At 52.5% G+C, this 15544-nt stretch overlaps 1 protein-coding gene across 1 annotated transcript in view; it reads left to right on the forward strand.

The window, feature by feature from the left end:
- The first annotated feature begins 1218 nt into the window (after nt 1-1218).
- Nucleotides 1219-15544, forward strand: part of LOC134353243 (mitogen-activated protein kinase kinase kinase kinase 5-like) — a 181287-nt gene continuing 166961 nt past the window's right edge. The window contains exon 1 of the mRNA XM_063061274.1: nt 1219-1399. Within this exon, the coding sequence (XP_062917344.1) occupies nt 1289-1399 (111 nt within the window). The 5' untranslated portion in view covers nt 1219-1288. The remainder of the gene's footprint in view (nt 1400-15544) is intronic.

Below are 15544 nucleotides of genomic sequence, written 5' to 3' on the forward strand. Positions count from 1 at the left end.
TGGATAAGCTGTCTCCAGAGACAGAGACAGAAAGATCTAGAAAGGGGAGGGAGGTGTCGGAAATGGACCAGGCAAACTTGAGGGCAGGGTGAAAGTTGGAGGCAAAGTTAATAAAGTCAACAAGCTCTGCATGCGTGCAGGAAGCAGCGCCAGTGCAGTCATCGATGTAGCAAAGGAAAAGTGGGGGACAGATACCAGAATAGGTACGGAACTTAGATTGTTCCACAAAGCCAACAAAAAGGCAGGCATAGCCAGGACCCATATGGGTGCCCATAGCTACACCTTTAGTTTGGAGGAAGTGGGAGGAGCCAAAGGAGAAATTATTAAGAGTAAGGACTAATTCTGCTAGACGGAGCAGAGTGGTGGTAGAGGGGAACTGATTAGGTCTGGAATCCAAAAAGAAGCGTAGAGCTTTGAGACCTTCTTTGTTTGCGTTTCTACCCCCACATCCAGGTCGTTAATAAAATCACGAAAAGTAGACGTCCCAGAACAGATCCTTGTGGGACACCACTCGTCACAATCCTCCAATCTGAATGTACTCCCTCCACCACCACCCTCTGCCTTCTGCAGGCAAGCCAATGCTGAATCCACCTGGCCAAACTTCCCTGGATCCCATGCCCTCTGACTTTCTGAATAAGCCTACCGTGTGGAACCTTGTCAGGTGCCTTACTAAAATCCATATAGAGCACATCCACTGCACTACCCTCATCTATATGCCTGGTCACCTCCTCAAAGAACTCTATCAGGCTTGTTAGACACAATCTGCCCTTCACAAAGCCATGCTGACTGTCCCTGATCAGACCATGATTCTCTGAATGCCCATAGATCCTATCTCTAAGAATCTTTTCCAACAGCTTTCCTACCACAGACGTAAGGCTCACTGGTCTATAATTACCCGGACTATCCGTACTACCTTTTTTGAACAAGGGGACAACATTCCCCTCCCTCCAATCCTCCGGTACCATTCCCGTGGACAACGAGGACATAAAGATCCCAGCCAGAGGCTCAGCAATCTCTTCCCTTGCGCCTGGGGAATATTCCGTCAGGCCCCGGGGACTTATCTGTCCTCATGTATTCTAACAACTCCAACACCTCCTCTCCGTTCAAAGGTGGGGAGAGAGCGGCCCGCGGACACCAGAGGGCGCTGCCGGCCGACGCTCGCCCCCACCCCGGGGCCGGACCCGCACAGGAAGCGAACACGTGAACGCCAGCTTCCGAACGCTCGGCCCCTCTCGGAGGCAACAGGGAGACGTGCGAAAGGATGAGATGCGGTTGCTGCCTGCGCTGAATGATGAACGCACAGAATCAGGCGGCCCTGGACATCTCGACGAAGAACCCGCAGGATGACTTCGAGATCATCCAGCGAGTTGGCGGCGGGACCTACGGGGAGGTGTACAAGGTAGGGTCGGGGCAGGGTGCGTACCTGTCCGCCGGAGGTCGGACACAAACCGAGAGGCAGCCCCGCTCGTCCACTGACGGCTTCCAGCCAGTCTGAAAACTTACTGCCGCTTTGAAATTCCCTAACATTGGTGCCCTCCCTTCGTTTAGTTAAACTGTGTAACGTTTTTGGTTCGATTCCTCTTTCGCTGAGGAGACATTCCGAACCCGAGGAGTTAGAATAGAGGAAGAAGGCAAGTTAACTTTGCTAATGGTGCTCGCTAACTTTTCTACCAGCTCCCGTATCCCTCGCCCTTGTTTGCCAATCCTTTCTCCCCTCACCTCTGGGATCTTCTCCCAATTCTGCTTCCCTCAGGGCTCCGACCTCTCCCTCCCCATTACTCGCCCCACCACCCCCACTTCCCCTTACCCCCCACCCCCCCACTTCCCCAGCCCATCCCTCCGCTATCTGTGGCCGTCTCTTCCTTCACCTGAACGCTGGACTCTCATTCTGGCTCTCTGCTCTCAAAAAGCCGAAAAGACGATGGTGTGCAGATGCTGGGAGTCGGAAATCAAGTCAGTTATTTCTGGAAACACTCAGCGGGACAGGGCAGCGTCTGTGAAGGAGGAACAGAGTTAGTTAAACGCATCAGGTCCAAGACCTTTTTGTATCTAAACTTGCCTTGTATACTTGCTGTGGTTGGGTATCAGATTTTATTTACTTATCAGATTTTATCTCTGTGGGAGCTGCTGGGAACATTAAGCATGCTATATATGGAGTCATAGAGACTTGCAGCAGAGAAACAGGCCATTCAGCCCGCCGGCGGTGCTGCTGACCCACCAATCACCCGTCTTTACTTCTCCCATTTCTCAACACTCGGTCAGTCGCCTTCTGAAGCTCGCTCTGTAGCTGCCGCGAGAGTCCCTGCCTTCGTCTCAGGATGTGCACTCTGGTGAAATAATAAATTCTTCCCCGAGCTCCCTCTCAATGTCACCCCCCCACCTAAACTGTGCTCTCTCATCCGAGGCACGTTGGCTAAGGGGAGCCGTTTCTCACTCCCCACGCCATCTATGTCCCCCCGTCAATCTTTGTTCATCTCTATAAAGTCCATCCTTCTGCACCCCCACCCTGCCCCCAGTCTCCCCCCGCATTACTGATACACCCCATCATGGTGAGCAGTGCTCCCTCTAATTTGTAATGACCAGTGCGGGCAAAAATCTTGTGCCGTGCAATTTTTTGCCCAGTGACAACGACATGTGCGCACTGACTTTTCAAATGGAAGTAAACCTGAAGCTGTTCTGTGGATAGTAAGCCGGCCTGCTTCAAATGAACCAACCAGCAGTTCTTTTGTGCTTCTTAGTGAATCAATAATCTCCTCAATAAAAGTGGTATAAACCAACCAGTGCTAAAACCTGCAGACAAATCATCGGAAACCCCACACATTGTCAACACCGTCTGCATCAGAAACCGGAAAAAGGAAATGTGATTGTGTACGGTTCTGAAATGTGCTTAACATGGAACGAGGGGGAGGGCGACAACCATTTGTGCGCTGTTTAAATTCCTTTGTGCGCGAATAGCAAAAGATGTGTGTGCGCGCGCTCACCTCAGAGGGGATATTGAAGGTGAATCTCCTCTGCGCTCCCTCCAGTGCAGTCACACCATTGCCACTGCACAGTGACCAGAACTGTACACCGTACCTCAGCTGGGACCGAACCAGCATTTTGTACGCTCCCCTCTGAACCTCCCTGCTGTTATGCCTGTATATTTTGTGTGGTTGTATTTTTACTGACATTCTGACTGGGCTTGTTATCTTGTACGTGTGAGGGCTGGGCCTTCAGGTGTGTTGTCACTGGGGTGCAAGGGTTACAATGGAGCGTTGTGGTCACACTGAAGTTTTCAATGGGCTGGGGGGGTGGTGTCGGACTGTCTACAGGTGTATTTTGTGTGGGTGTATTTTTACTGATGTTCTATATGGGTTTGTTATCTTGTACGTGCGCGGACTGGGCCTCAAGCCGTGGTGTTGCCTTGTGATGGGGGACGGTGGGGGGCCGCGGTGGGGTCCAGGCTGGAAGAGACGGGCTGTATTGTTGTTGACTGTGGATTGATGGGGGGGGTTTCGGACCCTCTGCTTGGCAGATTGTGATTCTATTAGTGCTTGCTATCGTGTGTGTGTGCTTTGTGCTGTGTGTGACTGTTGGTACTGTGTTTTGTACCTTGACCCCTGGAGTAACGCTGCCTTATTTGGCTGTATTGATGAGAATTCACATATGGTGATAATTTAAAACTTGAAATAAAGGCTGGTATCCTGTCTGCGTTCTTAACCACAAGCAAGAGAAAATCTGCAGACGCTGGAAATCCGAGCAACACACACACAAAATGCTGGAGGAACTCAGCAGGCCAGGCAGCATCTGTGGAAAAGAGTAAACAGTTGAAATTTCAGGCCACAACTCTTCGGCTTTCTTAACCACCTTGTCTTACAGGGCTGTCGCCTCCAGAGATTATTAGACATTCACGCCGCGGTCCTGATGTTTCACCATACTTTCCTAGGGTCTTGCCTTTCATTGTGTATGTCCTACCATTAACCTCTCCCAAACTATACAACATCACCCCACGTTTTTCAGATTTAAATTCGCTCGGCCATTTCTCTGTCCATGTGTGAAGGGTGCTATTTTCTGGCTCATAGTCATACTTTATTGATCCCGGGGGAAATTGGTTTTCGTTACAGTTGCACCATAGATAATTAAATAGTAATAAAACCATAAATAATTAAATAGTAATATGTAAATTATGCCAGGAAATAAGTCCAGGACCAGCCTATTGGCTCAGGGTGTCTGACCCTCCAAGGGAGGAGTTGTAAAGTTTGATGGCCACAGGCAGGAATGACTTCCTATGACGCTCTGTGCTGCATCTAAAAGAGTCACGTCTCCAAAAAGAAGCCCTCTCCTCCTCTCCCGCCCTCCCCACTGCCGCCTTATTCTGGCTTCTGCCCCCCCCCATTCCTTTCCAGTCCTGATGAAGCACCCCGACCCAAAACGTCGACCGTTTCTTCCCCTCCATAGATGCTGCCTGACCTGCTGAGATCTTCCAGCATCTTGTGTGTGTGTGTTTTTTGCAGAAGATTTGCAGCATCTGCAGAATCTCTTGCATTCTTTACATCCGTGAGTTTGAGTGGAGAATCTGTGCAGGCCGTTGCCACAGGCGGCTGTGGGAGCCGGGTCACATTTAAGCGGGAGGTTGATGGGTTCTTGATTAGTCAGGGCGTGAAAGCTTACAGGGAGAAGGCAGGAGATTGGGGGTGAGAGGGAAATGAATCAGCCACAACGAAATAGCAGAGCAGATACGATGGGCCGAATGGCCTAATTCTGCTCCTGTATCTCTTGGTCTTACGGGTTTTTTAATCTGATCTGGAATTCTTACTGGCTGAGCAGTTGGAATTGTTGCATCCCGGCCTCCTAAGGAGGAAGTCGCTCAGAGCTTGGGAAGACGTGGGTGTTTCCTGTGAAGACTGTAGCTGTCGAGCAGCCTGTGCAGACGGTGTGTGATACCTGTGGAGTCATGGTTGGTCTGCAGAAATCACCGGCCCTCAGTGCAAGGAAATACTAAACTAGGCGGGAGCAGTTGAGGAAGGGTTCGGGAAGAGTTGGGTGGTGGTCTGACGGGATGCATTGGCGTACTGGATTGCCTCCCAGCCCCTCCTGCCCTGCGTCTGCTGAGTCCAAGGTAGAAGGGAGAGGAGGGTGGAGAGGAGGCCTTGGCTGTAGGTAGGAATAAAATGGAGAAATCTTAGAAGTTATGATTATGAGGACACACAGTCCCCTTTTATTGTCATTTAGTAATGCATGCATTAAGAAATGATACAATGTTTTTTCCAGAATGATATCACGAAAACACATGACAAACCGACTGAAAAACTGACAAAAACCACATAATTATAACATATAGTTAAAACAGTGCAAAGCAATACTGTAATTTGGTAAGAACAAACCATGGGCATGGTAAAAGTCTCAAAGTATCTCGAAAGTCCCATCATCTCACGCAGACGGTGAACCTCCAGAGCCGCCAACTTGCTGATGCAGCATCCTGGAAGCATCCGACCACAGTCCGACTCCGAGTCCGTCCGAGCCTCCAACCACCTCCCGACACCGAGCACCATCTCTGCCGAGCGCTTCGACTCCGGCCCCGGCAACAGGCGATAGGCAAAGCCGAGGATTTGGGGCCTTCCCCTCCGGAGATTCTCGATCGCACAGTAGCAAAGGCAGCGAAGCGGGCATTTCAGAAGTTTCTCCCGATGTTCCTCCGTGCTTCTCACGGCTGTCTCCATCGAATCAGAATTGTGCATGGCACCCCTAGTTACAGATAATCGATACTCATTCGGAACGGCTGCGCGCGCTGCGTCGCGCCGCCATCTTCTCCCCCCCTCGTGTTCGTGTAGACTTGGCACGTTGCAAAAAAAACTTCTTGAGATGCACAGTGGAGATCACCTTAACTGGTTGCACCACAGCCTGGTGAATGGAAAGGACCGCAGGAGCTGGACACGGCCCAGCCCAACACCGGCAAAGACCTCCCCACCGTTCAGCCCAACTACCTGGAGTGCTGTCGCAGGAAATAAGCATCCATCGTCAAAGAACCCCCTCCCCTCCCCATCGTCCAGGCCATGCTCTCTTCTGGCTTCTCTCATTGGACACGAGATACAGAAGCCCTGGGTCCCACATCACCAGGTTCACAGCTATTACCCTTCAACAATTAGGCTCCTGAACCGGCGTGGGTAACTTCACCCACCTCAACACTGATCTGGTTCCTCGACCTACTGACTCACTTTCACGGACTCTTTCTAACTGCTGTGTGTTTCTTTCTTTTTAGTTGCCTCTTTTGTCATCTGTTGTGCCTTGGTTGTTTGTCAGCCGAGAGGTAATGTTGCAGCTATATAGGACCCTGGTCAGACCCCACTTGGAGTACTGTGCTCAGTTCTGGTCACCTCACTACAGGAAGGATGTGGAAACTATAGAGAGAGGGCAGAGGAGACTTACAAGGATGTTGCCTGGATTGGGGAGCATGCCTTATGAAAACAGGTTGAGTGAACTCGGCCTTTTCTCCTTGGAGCGACGGAGGATGAGAGGTGACCTGATAGAGGTGTATAAGATAATGAGAGGCATTGATCATGTGGATAGTCAGAGGCTTTTTCCCAGGGCTGAAATGGCTAGCACGAGGGGGCATAGTTTTAAGGTGCTTGGAAGTAGGTACAGAGGAGATGGCAGGGGTAAGCTTTTTACTCAGAGAGTGGTGAGTGCGTGGAATGGGCCGGCGGCAATGGTGGTGGTGGCGGATACGATAGGTTCTTTTAAGAGACTCCTGGATAGGTACATGGAGCTTAGAAAAATAGAGGGCTATGGGTAGCCCTCGTTAATTTCTAAAGTAAGGACGTGTTCGGCACAGCTTTGTGGGCCGAAGGGCCTGTATTGTGCTGTAGGGGGGGTTTTCTTTGTTTCTATGTGTAGATGTAGCTTTTTCTGGTAAAATTACACACAAAGATATTTCCTGTAAATGCCTGCAAGGAAATGAATCTCAGGGTAGCATATGGTGATGCCTGCGTGCTTCGAAAGTAAATTCACTTTGAGCTTCGAAGAGGACGCTGAGGGAAGGGACCGGACAAGGAACCAGTGGGTCCACGGGTCTCCTCTTCGCTCACAGGGGGAACTGGCGGTTCGCCGGTCTGCAGCCTCAGCTTCCCGAATGTCTGCCTCCTCTCTGCCACCCTTCTCGGGGGGCAGAGCGTGAATCGCCAGTCGCGGTCTGGCACCCTGGGGACCCTTCTCCCCCTTTACATCGCTCTGTAGCGTGGTACCGGCCACTTCTTGGGACCCCTCCGCCAGACGTCTGGAAGCCCTCCGCCAGACGTCTGGAAGGGCAGAGTCACGTACCGGTGCAATTGAGCTTGTTGCGATGCAGGATGGGAGGGTTTGCACCCAGCCTGATCTGCTGGCCGCGAGATTCACGCCGGACTCCAACCCCATCTGCGCCGTACAGTCTCTGAGCCTGTGCTGCGGGAGGAGCAGATGAGACCGCAGTCTTATCTCTGATCTGACAGACAGTCGTCGTCATCTCTGAAAACGCAGAGGAGGCTGGGGATTCGCCCACTTAAAACTGTGGCGTACGGGAGCCTTCCTTGCAGGCGTTGCGGTCTGGAGGGACTCTCCTGCTTGAACTTTCTGAGGGTACAGAGTCTCTTCAATTCTCTGCTGAGGGGTGCTGTGGAGGCAGGGTCACTGGGGGAGGTAGAGTTAGTTTCTGAAAGATGGGGGGGGGTGGATGGGTGACTGGCACAGGAGAGGAACTGAGGCCAGACGGCGGCGTTGAAGAGCAGGGTAGTCTGGAGGGGCCGAGTGGCCTGTTTCGTTTGGTCTGTCGGGCCTGGACTTCGTGTGCGTGCCTCCAAACTGGATTTTGAAGAAAGGACCCCCTAATTGAGGCAAAACACTGAGCCCCCTAACCCAGAAAGGTGGGCAGTAGAAGGAAAAGGTGGGAACAGAGTGTGTGTGTGTGTGTTCATTCCCTCAACAACCCAGCCCTGCTGAGGGGGTTGCAAACTGCCCAGTGCGAATTGAAATCCTCAGGGACGAGCCAAGGACCAAACCACTGAGAGCTGTCAGAGGGAGATTAAAATTTAATTGCCTCCATCGTACCCTTTGCAGTTACAAAGATATTGGACACAGATCCAGTAGCTGGTTACCAGAGTCGAGAATCATCCATTTGGGTAACCACAAGACAGCTAACTGGCCGGAAAAACAAAAAAAAATGAAGAGCTCACTGCAGAGTTGGGGCAACAGGCAGTCGAAGAACGGGTGAAACGCCGCAGAGGCTAGAAGCCTGAGATAAAATCAGAGGACGTTGCCCGGGCCTGCTGAATGTTTGCATTATCTGTGGAGAGAGAAATGGTTTCAGGTGGGAGGTCATCAGATACAGGGATGAGGGAAAACAAGCTGGTTTTAAGCTCTGCCGGGAGTCTGGATGAGAGATGGAGAGGATGCGCTTTGTATCTCTTAACGGGGTGGTGTCATGGATCGCCGTGGTGATAAGCACTGGTGGCTGTAATCACCATGACAACCCCGGCCCCACCCTATCAGCGATATTAACTTTGACCTATCCACCCCCTTGCCCTTCCCCTCAACAACTTGCTATTTCTGTCCCCCAGTTCAGATCAAAGATGAAGCATCTTTGATCTCAGTCGTTAACTCTTTCTTCACAGATTCTGCTCACCAATTTTCTTCCCCCCTGCGTTTTCTGCTTTTGTTACAGAGTGGCTACTTTCTGCTCATTTTGCCACTGGCGTTTCGGGCAGCAATGAAGATCCTCCATCTCTGACGGTGTTCAGGGCTTCCTTCATCGTGCCAGTAGCTTCCTCTCGGTTTTCACTACTGTCGGTCATGCAAGTCCCGGGTGGAGACTCAGGAATACCGTCACATTCAGGTGTAGAAGGATTCTTCATTGCTGTTTCCGTAACAGTTTTGTTTTACCGGTCAGGGTTGTGAACCCCGTTCCCCCCCCCCACCCGAACCTGGAGGACCACTGGACCACTCTTAGTCTGGCCTTTACCCTTTGACCTGTTTGGCATTGGTGACCCTACCCAGAGCCAAAGCATAAAGCCCTGACTCCAGTCAGCATGGCTCTCCGGGTCACTGAGGCAGGCGAGCCTCCAAACCCTACGACGAGGCTGTGGTCCTCTTGGAGGAAGCTGGGTGCCGGGCTGCACAAAGATGGGCCAGTGGCAGCAGGGCATTGTGAAGATGGACGTGTGCAGTACACAATAGCACATAAGCTCTGGGTAGGGGAAGAGCTGTGTCATAGTCATAGCCATACTTTATTGATCCCAGGGGAAATTGGTTTTCGTTACAGTTGCACCATAAATAATAAATAGTAATAAAACCATAAATAGTTAAATAGTAATATGTAAATTATGCCAGGAAATAAGTCCTATTGGCTCAGGGTGTCTGACCCTCCAAGGGAGGAGTTGTAAAGTTTGATGGCCACAGGCAGGAATGACTTCCTATGACGCTCTGTGTTGCATCTCGGTGGAATGAGTCTCTGGCTGAATATACTCCTGTGCCCACCCAGTACATTATGTAGTGGATGGGAGACATTGTCCAAGATGGCATGCAACTTGGACAGCATCCTCTTTTCAGACACCACCGTCAGAGAGTCCAGTTCCATCCCCACAACATCACTGGCCTTACTAATGAGTTTGTTGATTCTGTTGGTGTCTGCTACCCTCAGCCTGCTGCCCCAGCACACAACAGCAAACATGATAGCACTGGCCACCACAGACTTGTAGAACATCCTCAGCATCATCCGGCAGATGTTAAAGGACCTCAGTCTCCTCAGGAAATGGAGACGGCTCTGACCCTTTTTGTAGACAGCCTCAGTGTTCTTTGACCAGTCCAGTTTATTGTCAATTCGTATCCCCAGGTATTTGTAATCCTCCACCATGTCCACACTGACCCCCTGGATGGAAACAGGGCAACGGGGGGGGTGGGGGTCATTGGGGTGGGCATTCAGCACAGCCAATGGGAGGCAGTCATGACAATGGCATCTCTTAGCCACTGGTAGGGGCAAGGACATCATGACGCCGCGAGTGTCAATGGGGTACGTAGGATGGAGCAGATAGAGGCTCCAAGCAGAGTTAGTGACCTGTGACCTTCCTGGGCACTGGGCACAGAGGCAACTTAACTCCCTGTCAAAGGGACTTGTGGCAACATTGCCTTTGGGGTCTGGAGTTTCAGTGACAGTTCCTTTGCATTAAGTCAGCAAGCCCCTCCTCTGAGGTGAAAGCAGATGCTATAGAGTCCCTTCGGCCCATCTCGTCCACGCTGACCCATCTAAACTGCCTGCTCCCATTGACCCGCACCGGAACCATACCCCTCCCGTCCATACCCGCCCAACCTTCTCAGCGGTGAAACTGAGCTCGCGTGTATCACTTTTGCTGGCAGCTCGTTTCACACTCTCACCACCCTCTGCGTGAAGAAGTTTCCCCTCTTTTTCCCCTTACACCTCTCACCTTTCACCCTTAACCCGTGACCTCTTGTCGCTCCGCCCAATATTATGTTGGTGTTTTCTCAAAGGTTTTGCCGATTGACTAAAATGCCCCCCAAAAGCTCCTGTAAAGTTTCAATATTGCCCTTAGAAGCAGCAGCATTGAATCTCCCTAACTAGCGACCTGCCGGAGCTGGGGTCTGCCTCTTCCCGTAAAGCAGGGGGGCTGAGGAGCCTGTCGCTGTCCCTGGAGTTAAATGAGCTCCTGCTGACCCTGTGAGGGTCGTCCTCCCCTCCCTCTAAGTGGCCCTCTTTTCCTCTGTAACAGCCTCGATGGGCTGAGCAATTTCCTGCGGTTCCAGAGTTGCAGGATGCGAGAGGCCGGGCGGGAGAGCCGTCCCCCAGCGGCGCTGTTCGCGAGCGAACAGTTGGGAAATGGTTAGCGCGTGCGGAAGTGTGTGTGTGTGTCGCCGCAAGCCGGTCCCGGGTTCGGTGAGGCCTTCTCCCATAGCCCCGAGCTCAGCTCGTCAGCCAGAACTTCCTCCGTGGCTGCAGAACCTTCCTGTACAACCTCCTCTGAGCCTTCTTAAAAAAAACATGTGCTGTCGCCTCAAGAGAAATTTCCGGAAGCCTTGCAAGCAGCCTCGTTATTAAAATCACTGCAGATTTGTGCTCGAAACCAACCTGACTTTAGCTCCCCAATCTTGTTCTTCCCGAGTTCCAACCCCGGCAGGGATAAAATTCCATTGGGAATAATGCACTGGGATGTAAATCATCTTGGGATATATTTCCCATGGGATGGTGTGCTGGGATAGAGTTCAAGGGTATAGATCTCATTGGGGTACTGTACTTGTCGGTATCTTGTCCAAAAGAATAGGCTTAACACAAGTCAAGGACATGGGAGCAGAATTATAGGCCATTCAGCCCATTGAATCTGTTCCACCGTTTCATCATGGCTGATCACTTCCCTCTCAGCCCCACTCTCCTGCCAACTCCTCATATCCCTTCATGCCCTGACCAATCAAGAATCTATTGACCACAGCCTTAAATACACCCAATGACTTGGCCTCCATAGCTGCCTGTGGCAACGAATTCCACAGAGGAAACATCCTCTCCACATCCACTCTATCTAGGCCTTTCAATATTCAATAAGCTTCAATGAGATTCTCTCACCCCCCCGCCCCCCATTCTTCTAAATTCCAGCAAATACAGACAGGCCCAGATCCATCAAACACTCTTCACATGACAAGCCTTTCATTCCCGGAATCATTTTCGTGTAACTCCTTTGAACCTTCTCCAGTGTCAGCAGATCCTTTCTAAGAGAAAGGGCCCAGAACTGCTCACAATTCTCCAAGTGAGGCCTTGGCATAAGGCCACAATACATAGGAGCAGGGGTAGGCCATTCGGCCCGTCGAGTCAGTTCCACCATTCACAAGTGCTTTACAAAGCCTCAGCATTATATCCTTACAGCATAGTTCACGATGGTTCCTCCTGGGCTCCTGTTTTGGTGGTGGACGCCGGTTGTTGCTGGGAGTGGCTGGGGATGTTGACACTGTATGCATCCTGTTGGTAGCCAGCTTCAGGCTTCTGAACCGGCCCACTGAGTGACCACGCAGGAGCAGATGCTGATCTCTTGCTCATGTGGTTGGACGTTTTGGCCCCCTCCTCCGGTTTGTTTCAAACAGAGGCCCCCACCTGTGTTCGCTCGACGCTGTCAGGCCATGCGTGCTGCAAACAGGCAGGCCTCCTGGTGCCCTGGGCTCCCATCGTTGGGTTGTTTCCACCATGCTCTCGAGATCATTCCGTGCACATGTTGGTTGCCTCGTTTCATGCACTAGAAGAGTGAGGAGGGTATTGTATAGGTAGGTGAGGTTTGGGACGGGGAGATGGTGGCAGTAACACGGATGGGGATGGGACAGGGCAAGAGTAAGATGGGGAATGGCACGAGGGGTGTGGAGGATGGGTAAGGGAGATGATAGGAGGGGAATGGGCAAGGGAGATGATGGGTAGGGGATGAGATGAGTGCAGGGACTGGAATGGAGGTGGTGATGTTTGGGATGGGACAGGGAGATGGTGAGGTTTGGGACTGGACAGGGAGATGGTGAGGTTTGGAATGGGACAGGGAGATGGTGAGGTTTGGGACTGGACAGGGAGGTGGTGAGGTTTGGGACGGGACAGGGAGATGGTGAGGTTTGGGACGGGACAGGGAGATGGTGAGGTTTGGGACTAGACAGGGAGATGGTGAGGTTTGGAATGGGACAGGGAGATGGTGAGGTACAGGACGGGACAGGGAGATGGTGAGGTTTGGGACGGGACAGGGAGATGGTGAGGTTTGGTACGGGACAGGAAGATGGTGAGGTTTGGTACGGGACAGGGAGATGGTGAGGTTTGGTACGGGACAGGGAGATGGTGAGGTTTGGTACGGGACAGGGAGATGGTGAGGTTTGGTACGGGACAGGGAGGTGGTGAGGTTTGGTACGGGACAGGGAGGTGGTGAGGTTTGGGACTGGACAGGGAGATGGTGAGGTTTGGTACGGGACAGGGAGGTGGTGAGGTTTGGTACGGGACAGGGAGATGGTGAGGTTTGGGACTGGACAGGGAGGTGGTGAGGTTTGGGACTGGACAGGGAGATGGTGAGGTTTGGGACGGGACAGGGAGATGGTGAGGTTTGGTACGGGACAGGGAGATGGTGAGGTTTGGTACGGGACAGGGAGGTGGTGAGGTTTGGTACGGGACAGGGAGGTGGTGAGGTTTGGGACTGGACAGGGAGGTGGTGAGGTTTGGGACTGGACAGGGAGATGGTGAGGTTTGGTACGGGACAGGGAGATGGTGAGGTTTGGTACGGGACAGGGAGATGGTGAGGTTTGGGACTGGACAGGGAGGTGGTGAGGTTTGGGACTGGACAGGGAGATGGTGAGGTTTGGGACGGGACAGGGAGATGGTGAGGTTTGGTACGGGACAGGGAGATGGTGAGGTTTGGTACGGGACAGGGAGGTGGTGAGGTTTGGGACTGGACAGGGAGATGGTGAGGTTTGGGACTGGACAGGGAGGTGGTGAGGTTTGGGACTGGACAGGGAGATGGTGAGGTTTGGGACTGGACAGGGAGGTGGTGAGGTTTGGGACGGGACAGGGAGATGGTGAGGTTTGGGACGGGACAGGGAGATGGTGAGGTTTGGGACTGGACAGGGAGATGGTGAGGTTTGGGACTGGACAGGGAGGTGGTGAGGTTTGGGACGGGACAGGGAGATGGTGAGGTTTGGGACGGGACAGGGAGATGGTGAGGTTTGGGACTGGACAGGGAGATGGTAAGTTTTTGTCTGGGACAGGGACATGGTGAGGTGTTGTTCAGGACAAGGAGATGGTGAGGCTTGGAATAGGACAAGGAGATGGTGAAGTTTGATATCGGACAGGGAATATGGTGAGATGCAGGAGGGGACAAAGGTTGATCTGGATGGCGGGGTTGAAGATTGGACTGGGGTGACAGGATTGGGGGCTTGATGAGGGCTGGGGAGATATTGGAGGGGATGAGCTTGGTACAAGGAGGAGATGCGGGGGCAGAGATTGGGGTGGGTTTTGAGATGGGAGATGGAGGATAGGGTTTGAATGGGGGGGTGGTGATGGAACCTAGAAGTTGACGGGGGTGTAGATGGCAGGGGTGGGGGCCAGTGGGGGTTGAGATAGAGAGTTGGAGTCGGGATGGAGGGAGATGACTGGGGATTGGGATGGGGGGAGAATGGGTTTTGGGATGGGAGGGAATGGAGAGTGTGGTTTGATGGAGGTAACTTTTTCCTGCTGCAAGTGTTGACAATGGGTGCTGAGCACTGATCCTTGAAGCTAGGCAGAGGAGCCTGCAGTCGACGTGACCCTGTATCTCACACACAGCGGGAGACCGGGCTCCGATACCCATGTCTCCTCGCCACCGTTCGCACGGGGACTTTCTCGTGGCCTGCCCGACGGGAAATGCCGCCGAACCTGCAGCTGCGTTGCCTGCTCTGCCTGCAGCCCAGCCACGGTGTGAACAGGAAATTTAATTTGCATAAGCCAGCAGAGAGTGAGAGAGCAGTGCAAGGCAGCACAACCCAATCTCCCGACCCAATCAGCAGGAAGGCATAGGTTAGCTGATCAAGATCAAAACCCCCTCCAAGCCCAGAGGCCTGCACTCCTCCCCTGGGCCGTCTGCTCTCCAGACTAGCTGCTCGAAGCTGGGCACCCAGGGGATGCCTGTCACCACCAGCAGAACCGAACTCCGTCCCAGATCACTCCCACCCACAAGGATGAGGCTGACATTCTCAGAGCTATTTACAGATACAGCATCCAGCCCAACGAGGCCGCCTCGCCCAGTTGTGCCCATGTGACCTATTAACCAGCCAATCTGTGCCTTTTTTGGAAGGTGGGAGGAAACCAGAGCACTTGGAAGAAACCTGCATGGTCACGGGGAGATCGTACAAACTCCTGACCGACGGCGGAATTGAACCCGGGCTGTTGACCCTGTAATAGCATTACACTACCTAGTCACTCCGTAATGGACGGAGAGGGCTTATTTCTGCTGATCTTCTGGGGTTAGGGGGTGTGTGTGTGAGTGTGTGTGTGTGAAGGCCTTTAGGTGTGATCTAACAGACCTCTCCTGCACAGCAAGAATGGAACGGTCTGAACTCAGTCTTATAAGCAGCAATTTCTAAGTCTGAGTGATGGACTTTTGGGAGCTGAAGGGTTTATGGGGTGAGGTAGCACACGCAAAACGCTGGAGGAACTTAGCAGGTCAGGCAGCATCTGTGGAGGGGAATCCACAGCGGGTGTTTCGGGCCGAGTCCAGTCCGAAACGTCTACTGTTTATTTCCCTCCGTAGGTACTCCCTGACCTGATTTCTTCCAGGGTTTTGTGTGTGTTACTCTGGATTACCTGCAGCTGTAGAACCTCTTGTGTCTATGGAGTAAGTTTGGAGACCAACCGCGTTACCGTTGCGTGACTCGGGGAGCGACAATGGACTCGCCTTCTCTCGGAGACTGAATCCCTGATCGTTTTCACCCGAGAGGTTTGTGCGGACGCGATCGAGGAGGAGGGAGATAAATGTTCGAGTGATCGGTGAACTGAAGGTTAAGGAGGCGAGACGGGATGGAACTGGAAGGCAGGGGACAAGTTTGA

The sequence above is a fragment of the Mobula hypostoma genome, chromosome 10 (assembly GCF_963921235.1).
Source record: "Mobula hypostoma chromosome 10, sMobHyp1.1, whole genome shotgun sequence".
NCBI classification, from domain to species: domain Eukaryota; kingdom Metazoa; phylum Chordata; class Chondrichthyes; order Myliobatiformes; family Myliobatidae; genus Mobula; species Mobula hypostoma.